This window comes from Leptodactylus fuscus, chromosome 8 (genome assembly GCF_031893055.1).
Source record: "Leptodactylus fuscus isolate aLepFus1 chromosome 8, aLepFus1.hap2, whole genome shotgun sequence".
Classification (NCBI taxonomy): Eukaryota; Metazoa; Chordata; class Amphibia; order Anura; family Leptodactylidae; genus Leptodactylus; species Leptodactylus fuscus.
The window spans coordinates 42,480,039-42,506,906 of record NC_134272.1 but is presented as its reverse complement, the minus strand read 5'-3'; the positions used below and the strand labels follow the sequence as shown (position 1 = coordinate 42,506,906).

The 26,868-nt window shown below is 44.2% G+C and overlaps 1 protein-coding gene across 1 annotated transcript in view; it reads right to left on the bottom strand.

Moving 5' to 3' along the window:
- The window catches only part of PGAP1 (post-GPI attachment to proteins inositol deacylase 1), a 133,625-nt gene that overhangs the window by 88,096 nt on the left and 18,661 nt on the right, over nt 1–26,868 (bottom strand). The window contains exons 8-10 of the mRNA XM_075285178.1: nt 25,324–25,429; nt 21,540–21,595; nt 19,095–19,178 (exon numbers count right to left, since the gene is read on the bottom strand). Of these exons, the coding sequence (XP_075141279.1) occupies nt 19,095–19,178; nt 21,540–21,595; nt 25,324–25,429 (246 nt within the window). The remainder of the gene's footprint in view (nt 1–19,094; nt 19,179–21,539; nt 21,596–25,323; nt 25,430–26,868) is intronic.

Genomic DNA, 26,868 nt, shown 5'->3' with positions numbered 1-26,868 from the left:
GCAGGAGCAGCGATGGGAGCGTCCCCATTGCAGCTCGAAAACCGACCGCAGCGCCGCCTCTCTGGTCTTCTGTATCCTCCCCTTGCTTCTTCAGCGTCTGTCGGACGCCTGCGCAGTACGCTCTGTTCGTCGAAGATTGCCGAACGTACTGCGTATGCGCGAAATTGCGGTGCCAGCACTATGGCAGGGACCGCAATTTTGCGCATCCGCAGTACGTTAGGCAATCTTCGCCGAACAGAGCGTACTGCGCAGGCGTCCGACAGACGCTGAAGAAGCAAGGGGAGGACACCGAAGACCAGAGAGGCGGCGCTGCGGTCGGTTTTGGAGCTGCAACGGGGACGCCCCCATCGCTGCGAGAGAACTAATTAGCATACCGGTACAAACCGGTATTTTGAACGAACGGCGTGGCGGAGAGTACTTCCACAGGTAGGAGATGAATAGCATTTTTAAAGGCTATTCCGACGTGTTAACTAGAAAAAAAAAATGTGTTTTAGTGGTAGAATCCCTTTAAAAAAAAACAAAAAAAAAACAAAAACAAAACACAGCAAATAAAACAGATGTAGACCGGTGCCTGAACCAAGCATCTGTTTTACATTGAATTCAGTAAAAAAAAAACAAAAAAAAAAAAAAACATGAAAATAAAAAACAAGACATTCACGTTGTTTTTTTTGTTTTTTTTCTTTTTTAACTGTACTTTAATTATTCTTTAACCTTTTCAGTACCAATCCAATTTCTAATGTTCAGGACTAGAGATGAGCGAACAGTGTTCTATCGAACTCATGTTCGATCGGATATTAGGCTGTTCGGCATGTTCGAATCGAATCGAACACCGCGTGGTAAAGTGCGCCATTACTCGATTCCCCTCCCACCTTCCCTGGCGCCTTTTTTGCTCCAATAACAGCGCAGGGTAGGTGGGACAGGAACTACGACACCGGTGACGTTGAAAAAAGTAGGCAAAACCCATTGGCTGCCGAAAACATGTGACCTCTAATTTAAAAGAACAGCGACGCCCAGCTTCGCGTCATTCTGAGCTTGCAATTCACCGAGGACGGAGGTTTCCGTCCAGCTAGCTAGGGCTTAGATTCTGGGTAGGCAGGGACAGGCTAGGATAGGAAGGAGAAGACAACCAACAGCTCTTATAAGAGCTAAATTCCAGGGAGAAGCTTGTCAGTGTAACGTGGCACTGACGGGCTCAATCGCCGCAACCCAGCTTTCCCAGGATCCTGAATGGAATACACTGTCAGTGTATTCCCGTATACCCGATATATACCCCCGATACCCGTTCCAACGGTGTGCCCCCCCACCTTCACCCCAGAAATACCCTGCAAGTCCCCTAGCAATAGGATTGGGGCTATATACACCCACTATTTTTGCTACTGCCATATAGTGCCATTGTCTCACTGGGAATTTAAAGAATATATTGGGCTTACATATAACTTCAATTCCAGGGAGAAGCTTGTCAGTGTAACGTGGCACTGACGGGCTCAATCGCCGCAACCCAGCTTTCCCAGGATCCTGAATGGAACACACTGACAGTGTATTCCCGTATACCCCATATATACACCCCAAATCCCCGTTCCAACGGTGTGCCCCCCCACCTTCACCTCAGAAATACCCTGCAAGTCCCCTAGCAATAGAATTGGGGCTATATACACCCACAATTTTTGCTACTGGTATATAGTGCCATTGTCTGACTGGGAATTCAAAGAATATATTGGGGTGACGTGCACCCACAATTTTTGCTACTGCTATACAGTGCCATTGTCTGACTGGGAATTCAAAGAATATATGGGGGTTATGTGCACCCACAATTTTTAATACTGGTATATAGTGCCATTGTCTGACTGGGAATTCAAAGAATATATGGGGGTTACGTGCACCCACAATTTTTAATACTGCTATACAGTGCCATTGTCTGACTGGGAATTCAAAGAATATATGGGGGTTACGTGCACCCACAATTTTTAATACTGCTATACAGTTCCTTTGTCTCACTGGGAATTCAAAGAATATATGGGGGTTATGTGCACCCACAATTTTTAATACTGGTATACAGTGCCATTGTCTGACTGGGAATTCAAAGAATATATGGGGGTTATGTGCACCCACAATTTTTACTACTGGTATACAGTGCCATTGTCTGACTGGGAATTCAAAGAATATATGGGGGTTATGTGCACCCACAATTTTTAATACTGGTATATAGTGCCATTGTCTGACTGGGAATTCAAAGAATATATGGGGGTTACGTGCACCCACAATTTTTAATACTGGTATACAGTGCCATTGTCTGACTGGGAATTCAAAGAATATATGGGGGTTACGTGCACCCACAATTTTTAATACTGCTATACAGTGCCATTGTCTCACTGGGAATTCAAAGAATATATGGGGGTTATGTGCACCCACAATTTTTAATACTGGTATACAGTGCCATTGTCTGACTGGGAATTCAAAGAATATATGGGGGTTACGTGCACCCACAATTTTTGCTACTGCTATACAGTTCCATTGTCTCACTGGGAATTCAAAGAATATATGGGGGTTATGTGCACCCACAATTTTTAATACTGGTATACAGTGCCATTGTCTGACTGGGAATTCAAAGAATATATGGGGGTTACGTGCACCCACAATTTTTAATACTGCTATACAGTTCCTTTGTCTCACTGGGAATTCAAAGAATATATGGGGGTTATGTGCACCCACAATTTTTAATACTGGTATACAGTGCCATTGTCTGACTGGGAATTCAAAGAATATATGGGGGTTACGTGCACCCACAATTTTTAATACTGCTATACAGTTCCTTTGTCTCACTGGGAATTCAAAGAATATATGGGGGTTATGTGCACCCACAATTTTTAATACTGGTATACAGTGCCATTGTCTGACTGGGAATTCAAAGAATATATGGGGGTTATGTGCACCCACAATTTTTAATACTGGTATACAGTGCCATTGTCTGACTGGGAATTCAAAGAATATATGGGGGTTATGTGCACCCACAATTTTTAATACTGGTATACAGTGCCATTGTCTGACTGGGAATTCAAAGAATATATGGGGGTTATGTGCACCCACAATTTTTACTACTGGTATACAGTGCCATTGTCTGACTGGGAATTCAAAGAATATATTGGGGTGACGTGCACCCACAATTTTTAATACTGGTATACAGTGCCATTGTCTGACTGGGAATTCAAAGAATATATGGGGGTTACGTGCACCCACAATTTTTAATACTGCTATACAGTTCCTTTGTCTCACTGGGAATTCAAAGAATATATGGGGGTTATGTGCACCCACAATTTTTAATACTGGTATACAGTGCCATTGTCTGACTGGGAATTCAAAGAATATATTGGGGTTATGTGCACCCACAATTTTTAATACTGGTATATAGTGCCATTGTCTGACTGGGAATTCAAAGAATATATGGGGGTTACGTGCACCCACAATTTTTGCTACTGCTATACAGTTCCATTGTCTCACTGGGAATTCAAAGAATATGTGGGGGTTATGTGCACCCACAATTTTTAATACTGGTATACAGTGCCATTGTCTGACTGGGAATTCAAAGAATATATGGGGGTTATGTGCACCCACAATTTTTAATACTGGTATACAGTGCCATTGTCTGACTGGGAATTCAAAGAATATATGGGGGTTATGTGCACCCACAATTTTTACTACTGGTATACAGTGCCATTGTCTGACTGGGAATTCAAAGAATATATGGGGGTTATGTGCACCCACAATTTTTAATACTGGTATATAGTGCCATTGTCTGACTGGGAATTCAAAGAATATATGGGGGTTACGTGCACCCACAATTTTTACTACTGGTATACAGTGCCATTGTCTGACTGGGAATTCAAAGAATATATGGGGGTTACGTGCACCCACAATTTTTAATACTGCTATACAGTTCCATTGTCTCACTGGGAATTCAAAGAATATATGGGGGTTATGTGCACCCACAATTTTTAATACTGGTATACAGTGCCATTGTCTGACTGGGAATTCAAAGAATATATGGGGGTTACGTGCACCCACAATTTTTAATACTGCTATACAGTTCCATTGTCTCACTGGGAATTCAAAGAATATATGGGGGTTATGTGCACCCACAATTTTTAATACTGGTATATAGTGCCATTGTCTGACTGGGAATTCAAAGAATATATGGGGGTTACGTGCACCCACAATTTTTGCTACTGCTATACAGTTCCATTGTCTCACTGGGAATTCAAAGAATATATGGGGGTTATGTGCACCCACAATTTTTAATACTGGTATACAGTGCCATTGTCTGACTGGGAATTCAAAGAATATATGGGGGTTACGTGCACCCACAATTTTTAATACTGCTATACAGTTCCTTTGTCTCACTGGGAATTCAAAGAATATATGGGGGTTATGTGCACCCACAATTTTTAATACTGGTATACAGTGCCATTGTCTGACTGGGAATTCAAAGAATATATGGGGGTTATGTGCACCCACAATTTTTAATACTGGTATACAGTGCCATTGTCTGACTGGGAATTCAAAGAATATATGGGGGTTATGTGCACCCACAATTTTTAATACTGGTATACAGTGCCATTGTCTGACTGGGAATTCAAAGAATATATTGGGGTTATGTGCACCCACAATTTTTACTACTGGTATATAGTGCCATTGTCTGACTGGGAATTCAAAGAATATATGGGGGTTATGTGCACCCACAATTTTTAATACTGGTATACAGTGCCATTGTCTGACTGGGAATTCAAAGAATATATTGGGGTTATGTGCACCCACAATTTTTACTACTGGTATATAGTGCCATTGTCTGACTGGGAATTCAAAGAATATATGGGGGTTATGTGCACCCACAATTTTTAATACTGGTATACAGTGCCATTGTCTGACTGGGAATTCAAAGAATATATTGGGGTTATGTGCACCCACAATTTTTACTACTGGTATATAGTGCCATTGTCTGACTGGGAATTCAAAGAATATATGGGGGTTATGTGCACCCACAATTTTTAATACTGGTATACAGTGCCATTGTCTGACTGGGAATTCAAAGAATATATGGGGGTTACGTGCACCCACAATTTTTAATACTGCTATACAGTTCCTTTGTCTCACTGGGAATTCAAAGAATATATGGGGGTTATGTGCACCCACAATTTTTACTACTGGTATACAGTGCCATTGTCTGACTGGGAATTCAAAGAATATATTGGGGTTATGTGCACCCACAATTTTTACTACTGGTATATAGTGCCATTGTCTGACTGGGAATTCAAAGAATATATGGGGGTTATGTGCACCCACAATTTTTACTACTGGTATACAGTGCCATTGTCTGACTGGGAATTCAAAGAATATATGGGGGTTACGTGCACCCACAATTTTTAATACTGCTATACAGTTCCTTTGTCTCACTGGGAATTCAAAGAATATATGGGGGTTATGTGCACCCACAATTTTTAATACTGGTATACAGTGCCATTGTCTGACTGGGAATTCAAAGAATATATGGGGGTTATGTGCACCCACAATTTTTAATACTGGTATACAGTGCCATTGTCTGACTGGGAATTCAAAGAATATATGGGGGTTATGTGCACCCACAATTTTTAATACTGGTATACAGTGCCATTGTCTGACTGGGAATTCAAAGAATATATTGGGGTTATGTGCACCCACAATTTTTACTACTGGTATATAGTGCCATTGTCTGACTGGGAATTCAAAGAATATATGGGGGTTATGTGCACCCACAATTTTTAATACTGGTATACAGTGCCATTGTCTGACTGGGAATTCAAAGAATATATTGGGGTTATGTGCACCCACAATTTTTACTACTGGTATACAGTGCCATTGTCTGACTGGGAATTCAAAGAATATATGGGGGTTACGTGCACCCACAATTTTTAATACTGCTATACAGTTCCTTTGTCTCACTGGGAATTCAAAGAATATATGGGGGTTATGTGCACCCACAATTTTTACTACTGGTATACAGTGCCATTGTCTGACTGGGAATTCAAAGAATATATTGGGGTTATGTGCACCCACAATTTTTACTACTGGTATACAGTGCCATTGTCTGACTGGGAATTCAAAGAATATATGGGGGTTACGTGCACCCACAATTTTTAATACTGCTATACAGTTCCTTTGTCTCACTGGGAATTCAAAGAATATATGGGGGTTATGTGCACCCACAATTTTTACTACTGGTATACAGTGCCATTGTCTGACTGGGAATTCAAAGAATATATTGGGGTTATGTGCACCCACAATTTTTACTACTGGTATACAGTGCCATTGTCTGACTGGGAATTCAAAGAATATATGGGGGTTACGTGCACCCACAATTTTTAATACTGCTATACAGTTCCTTTGTCTCACTGGGAATTCAAAGAATATATGGGGGTTATGTGCACCCACAATTTTTAATACTGGTATACAGTGCCATTGTCTGACTGGGAATTCAAAGAATATATTGGGGTTATGTGCACCCACAATTTTTAATACTGCTATACAGTTCCTTTGTCTCACTGGGAATTCAAAGAATATATGGGGGTTATGTGCACCCACAATTTTTAATACTGGTATACAGTGCCATTGTCTCACTGGGAATTCCACAAATAATTTGGGGATTCATTCACCCTACATCTCAGGCTCTTGCCATATTCACCCAGGTTGTCAGTGCTGCACCAGCTCGTTCCCAGACAGCTCGGCCCGAAAAACACGTTACCTATATAGAGGATTTGGACAATGAAGACAACATGTTCTAAATCTAATGTCTGCACCTTCTCCAGAATTAAAATAAAGGCAGCGTTTAACTTTCAAATAGCACTGCACAAAGGAAGAGCTTATCAGCTTGTCTCATGACATGCTACTGAAAAGTTTCATTTGTGTATCTTAATGTAAATATAGTTGTATAAGCTTTTTGGGTTTTAGGCACTGCCAAGTTATTTATTACCACCCGCTCCCTTATAATGATGATGACGCCAAAGTCACTGTGGGTGTTCAGAGCTCACAGCTTTGGGTGACATTTGTCTTGCTCTCTGTCGGTACCAGCTGTCTTTTTGGATACCGTAAAGTTATGTTGACTTTATTAACAGCTATAGAAGCTTTAGCCAGGTTGTGACGGTGTGTAACCCTAACAACACTAAGTGGGATACACATTAATAGTCAGTCTATGTACGCTAAACGTATCACTGAAGTAATTTTTTTTCCCTCTCCCCTAATATAAGAAAGGAACAGACATTAGACCTAGACCGGGGTTCGAGGCTTGAAAAAATCCAGTATTATTTGTTCTTCATGATGTGAAATATGTGTTGAAAAGCAACCCAAGATGAAGTCAGCCATGTGTGCCAGTGTGTTACTTGGCATGCCTTTGCTGGCCCCAACTGTAAGGGTCACTCTCCATTTCCTCCATTTTCCACTCCCCTTCACACCATTTGTGGTGAAGCAATGGGATGCACTGAAGTGCACCCTCTAGCCTCGTGTGGGATAGGGACATCAGATGCCACTCCAACCCCCTCGTCTTCCTCCGCCAGCCAACGGTGCGAAGATGAGAGGAGTGTGCTCTGAATGTTTTCTGCCTAGCAGAGGCTAGTTCTCACTTACGAAAATGGCCCCACTTTGACCTGTATATCAGGCACAATGGTGTAGGTTTCAAAGAAACATGGCACCAACAAGTTGGAAAACGTGGGCCATGCGTGGACCGTGTTTGAGTCTGGCAAGCTCCAGATCTGCTACCAGGTTCCAGCCATTATCACAGGCGCAAAAATGCCAGGCCCCAGGTGTAGCAGGGAAAAAAAAATGCCATCTCAGCCAGGATGGCATCCCTGACCTCGGAGGCACTGTGCTGTCTGTCCCCCAAGCTGATCAGTTTCAGCACGGCCTACTGACATCTCCCCATGCCAGTGTTACAGTGTTTTCCGCTAGTAGCTGGGGTGGAGGTTGCAGCTTCGTAGGGTTTCAGTCTACTCCTGCCATGAATTTTGGCCTGGGAGAGGAGATAGGCCACCCCAGTTTGCACCCGGGGAACAGACTCCACCACATTCACCCTGCCTGTCATTAAAGATAAGCACTGCAGCATCCCTGACCACAGGCGCTTGTCCATGTGTCGGTGGTCAAGTGGACCTTGCAGCAAAGCGCAGAGCTCTGGGCCCGACTGATGTTATGGGACACATGCAGGCGCAAGGCAGAGACAGCACACCAAGAGAAGTAGTAACGGCTAGGCCCAGCATAGGGAGGTGCCCCAGCTGCCATCTGCTGACGGAAGGCCTGGGTCTCCAGAAGCATAAACAAACACCAACATCTCCAGGGCCAGCAGTTTATCGATGAGGCTGTTACAGGCTTGGGCATGGGGGTGGGTTGTATTGTACTTCTGCCTGCAATGAAAAGCTTGGGAAATGTGGAGTGGCTGGGAAGAGGCGCATGATGGTGCAGGCCAAAAGGGCGCATGAGGGTGAACTCCCCAATGTGTCAGAGATAGGTGTGTAGGTGTCCTTGCATCATATACTTGCACCATATTTGGCTTTGGAAGTTAATTTTGTGCCAAAAAGTGGTTAAGACAGCGATCCCTCAGCTACTCCCGTTACACTGTCTATTGAAGTTACCATCTGTGGAAGTGGACCACCATTTCTAAGATCCCAAAGGAAGCAGGCAAGAGATGTGCAGTTCAGAAAAAAAGATGAGAAAATAAGTTTAGGCTGTAGAGCACAGAGGGATCGGAGAGGACAGAGCTGGTGTCGGCCAGGTATTCCCACAACATGCGCCTATACTTGTCCCTCCTGGTGACACTAGGCCCCTGAGTGGCAGTAATTTGTCCAGGGGGGCCATTAACGTGTTCCAGACCTAGGAATAAGTCTTCCAACAGGGTAGAGTTTTGCATGCCTTTGCTTCTACCCACTGTTTTTGCTGCTTAGCTTCCCTCCACATCTACTCTGCTTTCACCCCTAAACATCACCCCAGTTTATGCCTTTGCTTCTACCCAGGTTTTTTGTTGATTTAGCTTCCCTCTACATCTACACTGCTTTAGCCCCTAGACATCACCCCTGTCCATGTGGGGTCGGTGGCCTCGTCATCCACCAACTCCTCTTCCAATTGCGCACTGCCCCCTTACTGCAAACCGCACATGACCACAGCTTGCCTTGATGGCAACTGTGTCTCATGATCCCCACTTAGGTCCAGACAAGTCGGTGGCGGGTCCAAAACCCCAAAATTGGAAGGAAATGGCAGATGCTGCAGTATTTCTAACACCTGTTCCTGGTGCTCGGGCCTGGTCTGTGTTGTACCCTGCACCCTGCTTAACGCATCTGCCATATCCGAAGTTGTGCTGAGCGCATGCTAATGTTTCGTGTCCAGTGCAATGGATGGGATGGGATTTCACATAAGTCTGCCACCCATGGCCACTCATGGTTGAGCAACTGAGGGAGTTGACTTTGACGAACCCGAGGGTTTTGGAGTTGGAACTACATCAAAGGTCTGTGCTGCTCACACACTCTGCTCAACACATGATATGTTTAGTGCCAGCAGTGTGGAGACGTCGCACAACAGCCGTTGTTCCAGCAGGTACAGGCGTTGTAGGAGTGCATAGAGGCTAGCAGCGGCAACTATACACTTTAAAAACTATCCGCACAAGCGCCACACTTTCACCAGTAGCTCAGGAACATTGGGGTACCTTTTTCAAAAGATTAGCAGCAATGAGTTAAAAACGTGGCCCAGGCATGGAATATGTTGCAGGCTGCCAAGCTACAGAGCCAATCCCAGGTTACGGCCATTATCACACATGACAACATGCCTGGGCCCAGGTGCAGTGGCAAAAACCACATTGCCGTCTCATCGAGGATGGCATGACTCACTTTGTAGGCAGTGTGCTGTCTGGCCCCCAAGCTGATGAGCTTCAGCACGGCCCGCTGACGTCTCCCCACACCAGTGTTGCAGCGTTTCCAGCTCGTAGCTGGGGTCAATTTAACAGCGGAGGAGGGTGGTGTTTCAGCCCTCCTCCCAGGAATGTTGTGTGGGGAGACAAGTCAGGCCACCACATTTTGCGACCCGGTCCACGCCTCAACTACATTCAACCACTGTGCCCAAATTGAAAGGTAGCGTCCCTGTCCGCATGCACTTGTCCATTCGAAACTGGTCACATGGAACTTTAGGGCTAAGCGCTGAATTTAGGGACCGCCTCATGTTTGGGGGAAAGTGCTGGTGTGGACGGCACAGTGCGGTGGCGCAGTAGACACTCTGCCCAAAAAGGGCAGAGTGTCCCCCAGCCGGGATTCCAACATCTCCTGGGCCAGATTTCTTGAGATGAGGCCGTTGAAGCCTTGGGCATGTGGGTGGGTTGCGCTGTACTTTAGCATGAAATGAAAGGCTTGGGAGATGGGGAGTTGCTGGGAAGAGGCGCATGATGGCGCGGGCAAAAGGAGAAATGGCAGGAAAAGGTGAGGATAAGGGTGAACTCCCCAAAGTGTCAGAGGCAGATGTGGAGGTGTCCTGGCTCCTGGTCTGGACTGCAGCGCCAGCCCTGTCAACAGTGGAAGAGGCAGTGGCCGCCAGGCCAAACGACGATTATCCTGCGCTTGCTCTCACCCACTGAGCCCAGGGCTTGCCTTCCAAATGATGGCACCCGCAAGAGGTGGTGAGATTCCTCTCCGCAGATCTCCAAACCATCTTGGACTTGCAAATTGCACTAAATTTGTCATGTAACTGACATGTATATGATGAGTCTATCCATTGTCTGTTCATTTTGGTGAAAGTCAGCCTGTCAGCTGACAGACAGCTGTGCTTGTCAGTGATGATGTCACCGGCTGCTTGTACCCCCAGTTTTTGCTGCTTAGCTTGCCTCCACATCCACACTGCTTTTGCCCCTACACATCACCCCTATCCATGCCTGTGCCTCTAGCCATAAGTCTGCCACCCATGGAAACTCATGGTGCAGAAAGTGAGGGAGCTGACTCTGAGGAACCCTTGGGTTTTGTAGCTGGTACTCCATCAAAGGTCTCTGCTGCTCACACACCCTGCTGAACATACGGTATCTAGGGTTAGAGCGTGTGGTGACCTCGCACAACAGTAGGTGCTTCAGGCAGATGTAGGCCTTGCTGGAGTGTATTGCGGCTAGCTCCAGGTACTGTAGACTTGGGAAAGTGGGTGTCCAAGTGCCGCACTTTCACCCTTAGCTCAGCTAATTTGGGGTATGTTTTTAAAAATCATTGCACCACTACATTGAACATGTGGGCCAGGCATGGAACGTGTTGGAGGCTGGCAAGCTCCAGAGCCCTCCAACAAGCTAAAAAACCTGGCCCCAGGGGCAGCGGGGATAAACAAATTGCCATCTCATCCAGGATGGCATCCCTGACCTCAGAGGCAGTGTGCTGTCCGTCTCCCAAGCTGATGAGCTTCAGCCCAGCCTGCTGACGTCTCCCCACACCAGTGTTGCAGCGTTTTCAGCTCGTAGCTGGGGTAAATCTAACAGCGGAGGAGGAGGAGGGTGGTGTTTCAGCCCTCCTCCCAGGAATGTTTTGTGGGGAAACAAGTCAGGAAAATTCTTGAAACGGGAGAGTTTTGCATCTTTGCCCTTGCTGCCTATGGACATCCCTTTGCCTCTAGCCACCATTTTCCCTGCTTTGCTTGCCTCCACATCCACACTGCTTTTGCCCCTAGACATCACCCCAGTCCATGCCTTAGCTTGTACCCCCAGTTTTTCCTGCTTAGCTTGCCTCCACATCCACACTGCTTTTGCCCCTAGACATCACCCCAGTCCATGCCTTAGCTTGTACCCCCAGTTTTTCCTGCTTAGCTTGCCTCCACATCCACACTGCTTTTGCCCCTAGACATCACCCCAGTCCATGCCTTAGCTTGTACCCCCAGTTTTTCCTGCTTAGCTTGCCTCCACATCCACACTGCTTTTGCCCCTAGACATCACCCCAGTCCATGCCTTAGCTTGTATCCCCAGTTTTTCCTGCTTAGCTTGCCTCCACATCCACACTGCTTTTGCCCCTAGACATCACCCCAGTCCATGCCTTAGCTTGTACCCCCAGTTTTTCCTGCTTAGCTTGCCTCCACATCCACACTGCTTTTGCCCCTAGACATCATCCCTATCCATGCCTCTTCCCCTAGCCATAACTCTGCCACCCCTGGAAACTCATGGTGCAGAAACTTTGGTTGCTGACTTTGAGGAACCCTTGGGTTTTGTAGATGGAACTCCATCAAAGGTCTGTGCAGCTCACACACCCTGCTCAAGATATGGTATTGTAGGGTTTCAGCGTGTGTGAATGACGGACAACAGCCTGTGTTTGGACAGATGTAGGCCTTGCTAGAGTGTTTTTAGGCTAGCAGCGACTCCTGTGCACTTGCAAAAGTGGGCGCACAAGCGCCGCATTTTCAACAGTAGCTTCGGTACATTTGGGTATGTTTTTAAAAAACTTTGCACCACTAGGTTAGACGTGGGCCAAACATGGAACGTGTTGGAGGCTGGCAAGCTCCAGAGCCGCTACCAGGTTCCAGCCATTATCACAGGCGTAAAAATGCCAGGCCCCAGGTGTAGCAGGGAAAAAAAAATGCCATCTCAGCCAGGATGGCATCCCTGACCTCGGAGGCACTGTGCTGTCTGTCCCCCAAGCTGATGAGCTTCAGCACCGCCTGCTGACGTCTCCCCACACCAGTGTTTTAGCGTTTGCCGCTAGTAGCTGTGGTGGAGGTTGCAGCGTCGTAGGGTTTCAGTCTACTCCTGCCATGAATTTTGGCCTGGGAGAGGAGATAGGCCACCCCAGTTTGCACCCGGGGAACAGACTCCACCACATTCACCCTGCCTGTCATTAAAGATAAGCACTGCAGCATCCCTGACCACAGGCGCTTGTCCAAGTGTCGGTGGTCAAGTGGACCTTGCAGCAAAGCGCGGAACTAAGGGCCCACCTGATGTTGAGTGACACGTGCTGGTGCAAGGCGGGGACGCCACACCGGGAGAAGTTGAGACGGCTAGGGACGGCATAGTGAGGTGCCACAGTTGCCATCAGGTCCGGGAAGGCGGGAGTTTCAACAAGCCGGAACGCCAACCTCTCCTGGGCCAGCAGTTTAGCGATGTTGGCGTTCTAGGCTTGCGTGGGTGGGTGGTTAGCGGTGTATTTCTGCCGGCGCTCCAATGTCTGAGAGATGGTGGGTTGTTGTAAAGAAGCGCCTGATGGTGCCTTTGATGGTGCAGGAGAAGGAGATAAGACAGAAACAGGGGAGGATGAGGGAGAAGTCAACAAAGTGGCGGAGGCAGATGAAGTGATGTCCTGGCTCGTCCTCTGGAGTGCATCGCCAGCACTGTGAGCAGAGGCAGTGGCATGAACGGCGGGCGACGTTTGTCCTGCCGTTGCTGCCTGCCACTGATTCCATTGCTTGGATTCCAAATGACGGTGCATTGAAGTGGTGGACAGGTTGCTCTTCTCAGGGCCCCTACTCGATTTCGAGAGGCAAATTGTGTAGACGACACTATATCTGTCCTCGGCGCATTCCTTGAAAAAACTCTACACCTTCAAGAAACGTGCCCTCGATGGGGGAGTTTTTCTGGGCTGGGTACAAAAGGGAACATCTTCGGACATTCCGGGTCTGGCCTGGCTTCGGCAAAGCAGCTGACCTCTGCCTCTGGACATGTCTCTGCCTCTAGCTACCCTTTTTGGTGCTGCACCTGCCTCAACATCCACACTACTTTCCCAGCTTGACATCTGCCTTGTCCAGGTGGGGTCGGTGTCCTCGTCGTCCACCACCTCCTCTTCCAACTCCTGTCTCGCCGCCTCCTCCTCCTGCACAATGCGCATGTCAACTGGCTGCCCTGACAGCAACTGCGTCTCATCGTCGTCGATGAGGGTGGGTTGCTGGTCATCCGCCACCAAATCGACCGGAGATGGAATGGAGGAGACTCTAGTGTTTGAGCATCTGGACACAGATACTCGTCTGTTAGGTCCGTGGAATCGCGAAATGGAGGGGCAGGTTGCGGTACAGTCAAAGGAAGGGAGAACAGCTCTGGGGAGCAGGGACAGTTGGGGTTATTGTTCTGAGAAGATTGGGAATTTTGGGTGGAAGGAGGACAAGACTGTTGGGTAAGAGGAGGTAGAGGCTGACTGGCTGGTGGACAATGTGCTTTAAGCGTTATCCGACAGCCATTGCAAGACCTGTTCCTGGTTCTCGGGCCTACTAATCTTTGTACCATTCAGCCTAGTTAATGTGGAACTTTTGTGCAAAGCGCAGAACTTAGGGCCCGCCTGATGTTAAGGGACACACGCTGGTACAAGGCTCAACTCACCCTAAGTGCCAAAAACACTGCTGGTGCAAGGCTCTACTCATGCCAAGGGCCTCAATCTCTGCTGGTAGCTCAGCTTAAGGTCATGTAACTTTGTTTGGAAGGGCTCATGTTAAGGGCTAGAAAAGTGAATTTTGGAAGGTCTTACCACATCACACACACACACACACACACACACACACTCAAAATGACAGTTAAGGGTGAGGGCTTTTGGAATTCCCATTGCCTATTCCATTTGTGGTTGTCATGGGGAACGTGATTTAAAGGGGTGGTTGTTACTGTTTGTTGAGCTTAAATTGGGGTTTGTGTCCATCCATTTGGGGAGTAAAGAAGGTTTCCAGGTATTTTCCCACTTTGATAGAGGTTTTTTTGAATGTGGAAAGTGTGTAGTTGTTAGGCAGTGATGTTGGGGTAATAGAGGGTCTTTGGTGTGTTAGATGCCCCCAGGCATGCTTCCCCTGCTGTCCCAGTGTCATTCCAGAGGTGTTGGCATCATTTCCTGGGGTGTCATAGTGGACTTGGTGACCCTCCAGACACGGATTTGGGTTTCCCCCTTAACGAGTATCTGTTCCCCATAGACTATAATGGGGTTCGAAACCCGTTCGAACACACGAACATTGAGCGGCTGTTCGAATCGAATTTCGAACCTCGAACATTTTAGTGTTCGCTCATCTCTATTCAGGACCAGACATTTTTGGGTTTGTTTAAACATAGGGCTTTATTTTTATGGCACTTTTTTTTTTTTTTTTTTGGGGGGGGGGCAGTTTTATACATTTTTTTTAGAGAAATGGAAAATATAAAAAGGAAGCTCTTAGACCAGGGGTAGGGAACGTACAGCTCCCCAGCTGTTGCAAAACTACAACTCCCAGCATGCATACTGGCTCTGCTGTTCTGGGAACTCCCATGGAAGTGAATAGAGCATGATGGGAGTTGTAGTTTCACAGCAGCTGGAGAGCCAAAGGTTCCCTACCCCTGTCTTAGACGTTTGCTTTCTGTTAAATCCACTCCTGACTTTAGCTCAAAAAACCCTAGCAAAATCTGCAACAAAAACAAACAAACAAAAAAAACCCCACTGCATTTCTGCAACATAATAGTAATATAATGGTAATATAATAGTAATAGTACAGAGCTGCCGGGAAGGACTTCCCGCAAACTGCCATAGTACTACGGCAGCTGCATGGTGCGCACAGAAACTTTGTGTGCACCATGCCCTGCGGGTGTCAGCCGTAACATACAGCTGACAATGCCCTGTGACACCCACAGTCGGAACCGGGTCCAATCGCGGGTGTTAAGCCCTGACATGCTGGCGGTCAAACATGACCGCCAGCATCTCCGGGGATCGTGACATAATGGTTCCAATCGGCACCCCCCGCAACTGTTTCAGGGGGTGCTGGTGTTGGTAGTGGGCAGCCCGGGGTCTGATCAGTGACCCCGGGTCTGCCCCATGCCGTCCCCTCCACATACCTGGTTGATCCTGCAAGGAATGGAAGCAGTCATCCCGTGCGTCTGCACAGGATGACTGCTTCCTGTGCTCTGCAATACACGTGTAAGGGTGAATTCACACTGAGTAAACGCTAGCTTATTCTGAACGTAAAACACGTTCAGAATAAGCGGCGTCTAAAGCAGCTCCATTCATTTCTATGGGAGCGGGGATACGAGCGCTCCCCATAGAAATGAATGGGCTGCTTCTTTCACTCCGTGCAGTCCCATTGAAGTGAATGGGGAGTGCCGGCGTGTACGCTCCGGCATGAGCAGAGCTTGCCGTATACGCCGGCACTCCCCATTCACTTCAATGGGACTGCACGGAGTGAAAGAAGCAGCCCATTCATTTCTATGGGGAGCGCTCGTATCCCCGCTCCCATAGAAATGAATGGAGCTGCTTTAGACGCCGCTTATTCTGAACGTGTTTTACGTTCAGAATAAGCTAGCGTTTACTCAGTGTGAATTCACCCTAACACGTGTATTGCAGCATACATCTAGTGAAGCAGTGATCAGCAGATCACTGCTTCAATCCCCCATGGGGACAGAAAAAAAAGTGATAAAAAAGTAAAAATAAAAAAGTTTAAATAAGTTTAAAATAAATTAGAAATAAATAAAGCCCCAAAAATCTCATTTTCCCATATAAAATTTTTCTTTGTGTAAAATTGAAAAAAACATTACATATTTGGTATCACCACGTCCGTAATAACCTGAACAATAAAATTAAAACACTATTTAACCTGAACGACATAAAAAAAAAAACCACACAGGAAACCACCCAAAATAATGATTATTCACCACCTTTGCCTTACAAAATATTCAATAAAAAGTAATCAAATGGTCAGATGAAAACCAAAATGGTACCAATAAAAAACAAACAGAGGTCATCCCGCAAAAAATAAGCCCTCAACCAGCTCTGTCTACTGAAAAATAAAAATGAAATAAAAAATAAATTGATTTTCCCCCTAAATTGAATTTTATTCAGCACAAATAGCAACGCATTAAAAAATAATATAAATGAGGTATCACCGTAACCGTACCGACCCGCAGAATAAAGGTAACATGTTACTTATGCTGTACGCTGCACGAGAAAAACATATGCTTAAAGCAATGCTAGAATTGATGTTTCCTTTTACATCCCACCCAGAAAGAGTTAATGTAGTCAATAAGTTACAGGCACCCCAAAATGGTGGCATTGAAAAGTACATTTAATACCGCAAACACCAAGCCCTCATATGGCCACATTACCAGAAAATAAAAATAAAAATCTAGCTTGTACAACATGAAGATAAAAACCCCAAAAGTCGCCAAATCATTAGGACATAAAAGTGGCTGCGACTAGAAGTAAATGTATAAGCTGTGCAAGTGTTTTCAGGGGACACCCCATATTTTGAGCTTATGAGAGATAATACACCAGCGCTGACCCCCCAGAATGCCCCTCTTCCCCATCTGTGTCATAGGAGCAAGTGGGAAAATAGAATGGGATTTGGTGTACCCAATTTACTCCGCACAGCTTATATATTCACTTCTGGGTTACTAATGCTCACTACATCACTTGATAAATTCTTTGAGGGGTGCGGTTTTCAAAACGGGGTCACTTTCTAGAGGTTTCCACTGTTTTGACACCTCAAGGGCTTTGTAAATGCGACATGGTTCCTGAAACTGATCACAGCCAGATCTGCCCTCTAAGAGCTCCTTGGCGCGCCTTCCCTTTTACGTCTCGCTGTGTGTCCATATATTAGTTTACACCCACAAGTGGTAGTCAGGAGAACTTGCATAACAAATTGTGGGATGCGTTTTCTCCTTTAACCCCTTGTGAATGTGCAAATTCTAGGGCTAAACGAAAATATTAGTAAAATAAAATCAAATGTTTAAATTTCACCTCTATTTTGTCTTAATTCCTGTTAAGCACTTATAGGGTTGAAATACTAGGTATATGTTGTTTTAGCTTATTTAAGGGGTGCAGTTTTGAAAATGGGGTGATTTATGGGGGGCTTTAATACAAGGGTCTTTCAAAACCCCTTCATAACTGGATTAGTCCCTTAAAAATGGGTTTTTGAAATTTCTCGAAAATTTTGAATATTGTTGTTTCACTTGTAAATCCTATAATGTCTGTAAAAATAAAAGGGTGACTAAAGTTTGATGCCGACATAAAGCAGAGATCTGGGACATGAGATTTAGGATATAATTTTGGCGGTCTGACTATCTGTATGCAATGCACATCATTTCAAACTTTATAAAATGCTTATTTTTTCAAATTTCCACCAAAAATTCCTATTTTTTCATAATTAAACACAAAACATATCAACCAAAATGTACCACTAACATGAAGTACAATGTAATACGAAAAAATAATCTAAAAATCACTTTGGTAAGTTAAAGCGTTCCAAAGTTATTGCCACATAAAGTGACGTCAGTTTTGAGAAATCGAGCTTTGTCAGGAAGTCAAAAAGTGCCATTGGTGGGAACGGGTTAAATACACTCAGTGGCCAAAAGTCATGGGAAGTTATCGGATGTGCAGATAATAGCGGGTCGCCCTTTGGGAGCATCTGAACACTATTGTTTGATGGGGGAGGCAGATTTCCCTTGTAACTGGGGCTGATACCTTTGCCCCATTACAGGAAGAATGCAACTTCCTGCCCATTACTGCTGAACTGATCTGGGTGCTAGAGGAGCAGCTCTGACAGCCTTTGATCCCAGGAGGATCATGTGACTGCTAGGTCAGAGGGGAGCTGCATCTTCCATAGCTGTGTACACAGCGATCTATCGGGAAGGCAGAGACAGTAATAAACTGTCCTTGCCCTCTCTAGAGAATCTCCGGCTTTCCACTTGTGCAGCTTGAAACTGCAAGGACATGTGGTTACGTCCTCCCAGAACAATAGAGCCACCCAGACTTAGTTACCCAATGGACGGTCCGAAAGTGGTTAAACAGATGATTAAAGAGGTGTTGTGAACATGGCTTGCATACATTTTATATCTGTAGTAAAAGGATATCTATAAAGTTAAGAAAGCTGAAAAAGTAGTGTTACATTTCTGCTTTATGCAAATGAAATGTTCAAATATCAGGTCCATAAATAAACTATTTTTACTTGTCCAACACCACATACTGGGGCAAATGTATTATACAGTTTATGCCAGATATCAGACATAAGTAGTCACAAACCTTGGGTAATGGTCATAACTGGTGTTTATGCAAAACTCAAACAGCTTTTATGAACACGCCATCATGAACACACATGAATGCTGCTGATGCTCAGTCTACATGTATTGGCTACATTTCAAGGAAAAATAAAGAATATCTTACCAAGAAGGTGCTTCGACAGTGAAATTGGTTATATGTTTTCCTTTTATCGAAAAGAGGAAATGCAAAATACGTTTCACTGTATGCCTGTTTTTAAAAAGAATCAAAATAATATTAATCCCTCTCCAAGATCATACAAAGCAATTTTTCAAGTGGATTCTGCTCTAATTTGTTTTGGGGTTTTTAAAAATCTAAACTGCTAGTTTATGTAAATTCAAGTGCAGTGCTTTAGCAATGTTGCTTGGTTTGTCTGCTATGTTAGGTAATTCCTCCACTGTTTAGACAACGTTGTCAAGGAACCCAGTCTGTTAACTTATCCAAGACAGATGACATTACAGCCTTCTGGAAGGGAGAGACTGAGGTCTCTATTAATTCTAGCTCTCAGCTGTTATCATCTGCTAATTGCAGTTTAATAATAAAGGCTGTTAGTATTTACATAAAGAGATGACAGACAAAGATAACATTTTACTGCTAGGCCATTGTTAGTCCTGGCAGCATGTTTAAGCAAATTTTTCTCTCAAAACCTTTGTAACGTAATGTACATTGACTGTGCATATTTGATCTCCAATTCCAAAAGAACAATATACTGCTAAAACTTAAGGTGCGGTTAGAAATATTAAAAAGTCCCACAACAATTAGGCCAATGGAAACATATACCCCTCAGTCATCAATAAAACAATCGGACGTGGCAGTCCCCTGAAAATAAAACCAATGGGTCTTTGTCCAAGGCTTTGACTGTTTGATGGCCAGGACTCTACAAAATACCTCATTACATATAGATATTGCCTTTACCTTGAGAGTTTACTACCATTACTATAAATCTAATATAAATGTAGATAAAATAATATGCACAGTAAATATATATATATATATTACACAGGTTTGGAAAGGAGGGGGGGGGGAACAAAAAAAAAAAACAAACAAAACACCCCACACACCTGACATGAGTAAACTCAATGTCATCTTTGTTTACATAGAGAGATTTCCACTGTCCAAATCTTTATTAGCAAACTACAATTAGCTTTACTGAATGTCTTGGCCACAGATCTGTACATAACATCATGAGAACGGAACCCCCAAGAGAGCAGTTACTCATCCCTCCAACCTGTTATCACGGGACAGGATGGTGACCAGGGAAACATGTAAACAATGGGAGGAATAATTATTATATAGGCAAACGAAGCAGTAATGCATTTAAAAAGACACTTTTATTTATATAAGCTAGCAGTATAAATGGGATCCTTGAGATGGGAATACCCCTTTAAGACAGCTTTCATAGTGACTGGAAGAAGGGAAATTATCACACAAGGATAGATACGGGAGAGGCCGTTTTCGTTACAGAACATCTGCAAACAGTTTTCTCTGCACTAGACTGAACATTCTGCATAGCTTACTGCTTACAATATACTAGTGTCAAGGATCCTTTTAGCTGCATCATGCCTAGCTGTATATGCCCTTTATTTATAGTTCAGTGTTCTTAGATACTATGTAAACTTTTCTTTAGCCATTCGCTTCTATTTCACAATTACTCCTGGCAGAATTACATGTGAAATCAGTAGTAATGGATAGAGAAGGAGGGGGGGGGGGGGCATCAGTTCCTTATTTTACATACCAACAGCCTACCATTGGTGTCCGCTCAGCAGTGTCCGTGGCTATTGTCCGTACAAGATTTTAGTAACGGACACTAGCTGGTCCATTTGCAATTTCCATTCATTGCAATGGGATTTTATCTTGTGTCCTTTAGTGTCCATTTACAACCATGTCTGATTTTTCAAGTGGACAAAAAAAAATGCTACATGCAGGACTTTGTTAGTTTGAAAAAACAGACAGCAAGTGTTTTTTTTTTTTTTTTTTTTTTTTACATTGAGGTCTATAGGCAATGGAAATATAACAGACAGTAACTGATAGCCATCAGTTACTGTCCGTTATTTTGTGTCAGTTTAATTTTTGCGCATGCTCAGAAAGCATAAACAGCAAAAAATGGATCGTATAAAAAAAAAAAAAAAAAAACACGACACCAACTGATATTAATGTGTCCTTTTTTAAACTGATCCATTTAAATGGAGCAGTTAAAAAAACAAAAAAAAAAACCCCAGACACATTAACATTAGTCAGCATCAGTTAGTGTCAGTTAATGTTGGTTATATGCTTCTTTTTTTGGGGGGTGGGGGGGGGGTTGTAAACAGACAACTTCATAATGGAATCCAACAGTAGTGTGAACCGTCTTAGAGCTATATTATACAGTTAAGGACACGGACCCCATAGACTATATGGGATCCGTGTGCTTGCCACGCACTTGCTGTGTACTAAGAAGTGACCTCGAATTTTAAAGGATAATGGAGAGGTGTGGCTTCCTCCTGTAGCCATTGATCAGTAATAGAATTATACATAAAAAGTGTATTAAAAGTTATTTTAATAGATCTATGCTTGGCACATAAATCAACTTGCCTTTGTAACTGTAATACCCCAGCTTCTTGCATCAATAAAAAGCCATCTTGAGGTCTCTGTAAAATAATAGAGTACACTTTTTATATTAGAGTAAAAGAAAAAAAAAAAAAAGTAGCGCCACTGGTTAAATCTCTAGTAGGCAGAGCATTGCACCAATGACACTGGCAGTTTTAATGGACTGAGGGAATTTTCTGATGAGTCTATTGCTCCTTAGTCATAGTATTTAGTGACTTTCTATATAAGCAGAGGAGAAAAATTCTCTTTTATTGGACTGAATTAGCTTTTCTGTGGGTTTTAAAATATTCCCACAGAAGTGAAACCATGAATTATTCAGTCCTTTTTCCTTCCCCTTTTTGTTTTGGAAATTGAACACTTGGGTGGTTGTTTTTTTGTTTAGTTTTTTTGAATTATTTACTTTTAATAGATACTAATAAAGTTTCAAGTTTTAATACGTCCAAATAATAGACTACTCATCTATTTCTACAATTACTATATTAGTGGCACGTATACCTTGCAATATTCACCGTCAGTATTATATTAGTCAATAACAGCAAAATCCAGCTTGTCTTCTGTATTAGGGTTTTTGGGAGCCTGAGCTCTTGTTGTAGTTCATGTTTGTGGTACATATAGTAAATATATACAAGGGGGTAGCCAAAAGTTTCCAGAAAAGTTGTTTTTTTAAGCGTGTATTTATTATTTTGTACAAAATTCCTTCAATCTCCTTCAAAGTACTCTCCTTTGGCAACAATACACCTCCGTCGTTTTCCTCTTCATCTCCTCCACGTCGGCGAAACGCTTCCCCTTGAGGTTCCTCTTCATATCGGGTGAATAGGGTGGGTGGGGCAAGACAGCCATGCAATTTCTTGCCATGAAAGTGGTCACCGAGATGGCGGTGTGGGCTGGGTCATTGTCGTGGTGAAAAAAACAATCACCAGACTGCCACATTTCAGGCCTTTTCGCCTTTCCGAGTTCCTCAATGGTTCCTCGTCGATCTTCACGCACAAGCTCGTTGATTTTTTTGGACACTTTCGTCCGTTCGGGAAGTTGACGGACATCCAGAACACAGCTGATCATCAATTGACATTATCAATTTTAAAGCGGGTGAACCTCGAGTAAACTTGAGCTTGACACATAGCGTCATTCTTGTAAGCGGTCTTCAACATTTGAACAGTTTCCGGTGGTTTTTTCCCGAGAAGAAAGCAAAACTTCACAGCCGCACGCTGCTCATAAAACTTCTCCATGAAGAAAAACGACGGCTGAACAAAACAGCTCTTGCAAGAAAATTCACTGCGGGTAGACGAAACCTTCCGCATCAACGCCGCTTGGCACACTGACTGAGAAGACGTGGTTGAACAAATAACTAGCTGCAGAATCGCATACTACGAAAACTGTGAGCGCAGCAGCCTCATTCTGGAAATTTTGGGTCCCCCCTCGTATACATTGTCTACACCTTAAGCTATTATTTTAAATGTATTTTGTATATGAATCTGAGATTGAACATGAGTTTTAGGTGCAAATACGTGTTTTAGCGCATTTTTTTCAAAAAATTATTTGGGTTTGTCACAAAGTTGCATGAAGGTGGATGTGGCTATTGGTGACCCATTAAGACATTTGTAATTTTCAGGTTGTCTACTTTTAAAAAAAAAAAATATATAGGGTTTAGGGTTTCCCTTACTTTTCATGGTTTGCATTTCCAGCTTCAAAGCAGATTTTTGTTCCTTCCAGTTCTGGTGATTTTCTGAAGACATGTGCATGTGGAAGTAGGCCATAGTGATATGAATGAACTCTGCACATGTTGAACTCTTATTTTTAGGAGATTTGGTGCATTTCATTTTTTTGTTTGATTTCTGCTTTTAGCAACTAATATATATTTATTTGCATGTTTTCATAAAACGTTCACTTTAAATCAAAATTGCATGAAGGTGCCTGTTCGTACACAGTATCAAGTGGCATTCAGACAATGCTGCAGGTGTCTACTTTAAGAAAATATATAGGTATGGGGGGTTGGATGCTTTTTTAATGTTGCAATTTAGGTTTGATTTGTCCATCTCAAAACTGTGAAAATTGCTCTGGCTACTGGAGGTGCAAAATTTCCAGAGACCCTTGGCAGTAAAAGGGTTAAAACTCTGCAAAATTATTTACCGTATATACTCGAGTATAAGCCAACTCGAATATAAGCTGAGACCCCTAATTTTACCACAAAAAACTGGGAAAAATCTTATTGACTCAAGTATAAGCCTGAAAGGGGGGGGGGGGGGACACAGCGGTTACTGGAAAATTTTCGGTGCCGTAGACGCTGGGGAAGGGGAGGGGGTGCTTTGGTTGTCTGTCTGCCCCTTCCCTGAGCTTGAGGACTGGGTTTTTTTTTCCCCCAGTTGGAATTCAGCCTGGCTGAATATAGGGTATCTGCAGTGCTCCTATTAACCCCTACCCGACGGAATAGGAGCACTGCAGATAGGCTCAATACCAAGTGGGGGGGGGGGGGGACTTAGTCTCAGGGAAGGATCAGTTACACAACTTTTTTTCCCACAACGGCATTTACCATACAGGAAAAATATATTTAACGTGTATGTTTCACAATATTAGTTTTATATGTGTTCTAGGGAAAGGGGGAGGATTTGAGTTTTTAATACTTATTTTTATTTATTTATTTTACTTTTTTTTCCCCATTTATTAGACCCCCTAGGGGTCTTAAACCCCAGGGGGTCTGATCACTAATGCAATGCATTGCAATGCTAATGCATTGCAATACATTGCAAAAATTGTCATTTCTTTTGCAGGCTGCATAGAGCAGCCTGAAATAGAGAACCACTGCCGGCTGGAGACCCTTTACAAAAGCACTGAGGGGAATCCCCGGCAGGAGCGCTGAGGGACGGGCCTGAAGGAGAACCTCAGCTCGCTGGACCTGAAGGGGAACTGCAGCCAGCTGTCAGCAGTAGCGCTGAGGGGAATCCCTGGCAGAAGCGCTTCTGCCGGCAGCTGACCGCAGTTCCTATCTTCAGGATCGCCCTTGAGAGAGCGGTCGCGCCCGCTCCCTCCAGCAGCATGGCGGCGCCTGCCCATTCACTCTGACTGGGACATAGTCGGAGAGCATCTTTGCTGTAACACTTACAGCAGAGATGTCAAAGCTAATGCTGATAACAGGGAGCTCCAGGATTAGCGCTGTAAAAGTTACAGCGGAGGTGCTGGATGGTATGGTGACCGCTCTGGAGCAGAGCGGCGCCATTATAGTTACAGACCCGGCATACAGACACCGGGGCGGGTGCCGGGCCGCAGCATCGCCATGCTCATAGCATGAGTGTGGCTATCCTGCTCATTTCAAACTGCAGCAGTACTTATGGTACTTCTGCTAGCAGGCCCGGAACGCAGATACGCGCCGGGTGCGGGCCTGAGGTTACATGGCCATGTCACCCGGCGTGTGATGGAGTCTGCGTTCCGGGCCTGGTAGCAGAAGTACCGTAAGTACTTCTGCAGTTTGAAATGAGCAGCATTGCCACGCTCATAGCAGGATGCTGCGGCCCAGCACCCGTCCCTGTGTCTGTATGCAGAGTCTGTAACTATAAATATTGCTGAATTACCGTAATGACCCGAGTATAAGCCCAGGCGGACTTTTTCAGCACAAAAAGTGTGCTGAAAAACTCGGCTTATACTAGAGTATATACGGTATATTTGCAAAACAAGTTTAATCTTTTAAAATACCTAGAAAATTAAAATATGGTTATATTTGTGGGAAACCCCATTTAACTATGATAGCATAGTTGCTGAAATGTTTATATTTAAATACCTGAAACATTTATGGTGGTTTCATACGACGGCTCATATAGTTTTGCTGGGTGTCTGACAAAGTGATGTTTTAAGACAGCAACTCTTTTATTCGAATCTTCTGTTATCTAATAAAAATATAAGAAATGAAACAAATGTTTTAATATGAAACCTAGAACTAATAAAACATACTGATATGGAATTTAGTCACTGTCCCACATAGGGCGCACAATGTCCATTGAACAAGGATTTTATTCGAAGCATGAACTGCAACCATTCTTCTAGGTTGTATAAAACCTAAGATACAGCCATTTGAAGTGAGAGGGTTGCCAATGTAAATGTTACATCCTGATTTTTATTAAAAAAGGAAGTTCGATAGGTTAATAAAGTATAAGAGTAAGATTTGGATATTCTAGTTACTAATGAATGTAAACTCTTTTTTTCTTTTTTTTTTGCTAGTGTATCAGGGTTGTTTAGGACGATTTTTACAATATACTTTATTAAAGGGATTCTACCATTAAACTACTTTTTTTTCTAATTACCACATCGGAATAGCCTTAAGAAACGCCGTTCTGTAGAAATACCGGTTTTAACCGGTATGCAAATGAGCTCTCCGCAGCAATGAGGGCGGGCCCAAGCGCTGAAGGCCGATGAGCGCATCCCCATTGCTGCCCGAGCGCTCTTTCCTGCGCCGCCTCCTTCTTCTGCAGCAACTCCGCCTCTTCTGGCTTCTCTTGCCCATTTTTGGGTAGCCGCTCTTGCAGTTCAATACAGGAGCCGGCCAGCGGCCATTTTTGGGTAGCCGCTCTTACAGTTCAATACAGGAGCCGGCCGGCGGCCATTTTTGGGTAGCCGCTCTTGCAGTTCAATACAGGAGCCGGCTGGCGGCCATTTTTGGGTAGCTGCTCTTGCAGTTCAATACAGGAGCCAGACGGTGGCCATTTTTGGGTAGCCGCTCTTGCAGTTCAATACAGGAGCCGGCCGGCGGCCATTTTTGGGTAGCCACTCTTGCGCTCATCACTGTTTCAGCGCTGGGGCCCGCCCTCATTGCTGCAGAGAGATCATTTGCATACTAGTTAAAACCGGTATTTCTATGGAACGGCGCAGCGGAGACCACGTCTAAAGGTAGGAGACGAATAGCCTTTCTTAAGGCTATTCCGATTGTGTTCATTAGAAAAAAAAAAGGTAGTTTAATGGTAGAATCCCTTTAAAGGGGCTCTATCATTGGGAAAAGTCATTTTTAACTAAGCACATACATACATAGCCTTTAGAAATGCTATTTCACACTTACCTTTTGTATGTAAATTGCCTCAGTGGCTTTTCAATGAGCCAGTTTTTATTCATATGCTAATGAGATTCCAGCCAGCACAGGAAGTTCCCAGCAGCACTCATCTCTGCTATTCTCTCTTATATGTGTGTGCAAACAGGAAGCCATCAGCAGCAGCCTGTGCTGTACAGATGAATAGGAAAGAAAAGCAGCGGGTGCACGATCAGACTTCCGGGGTGCACCAAGAGGTTAATTAGCATATGAATAAAAACGGGCTCATTCAAAAACCACTGAGGCAAT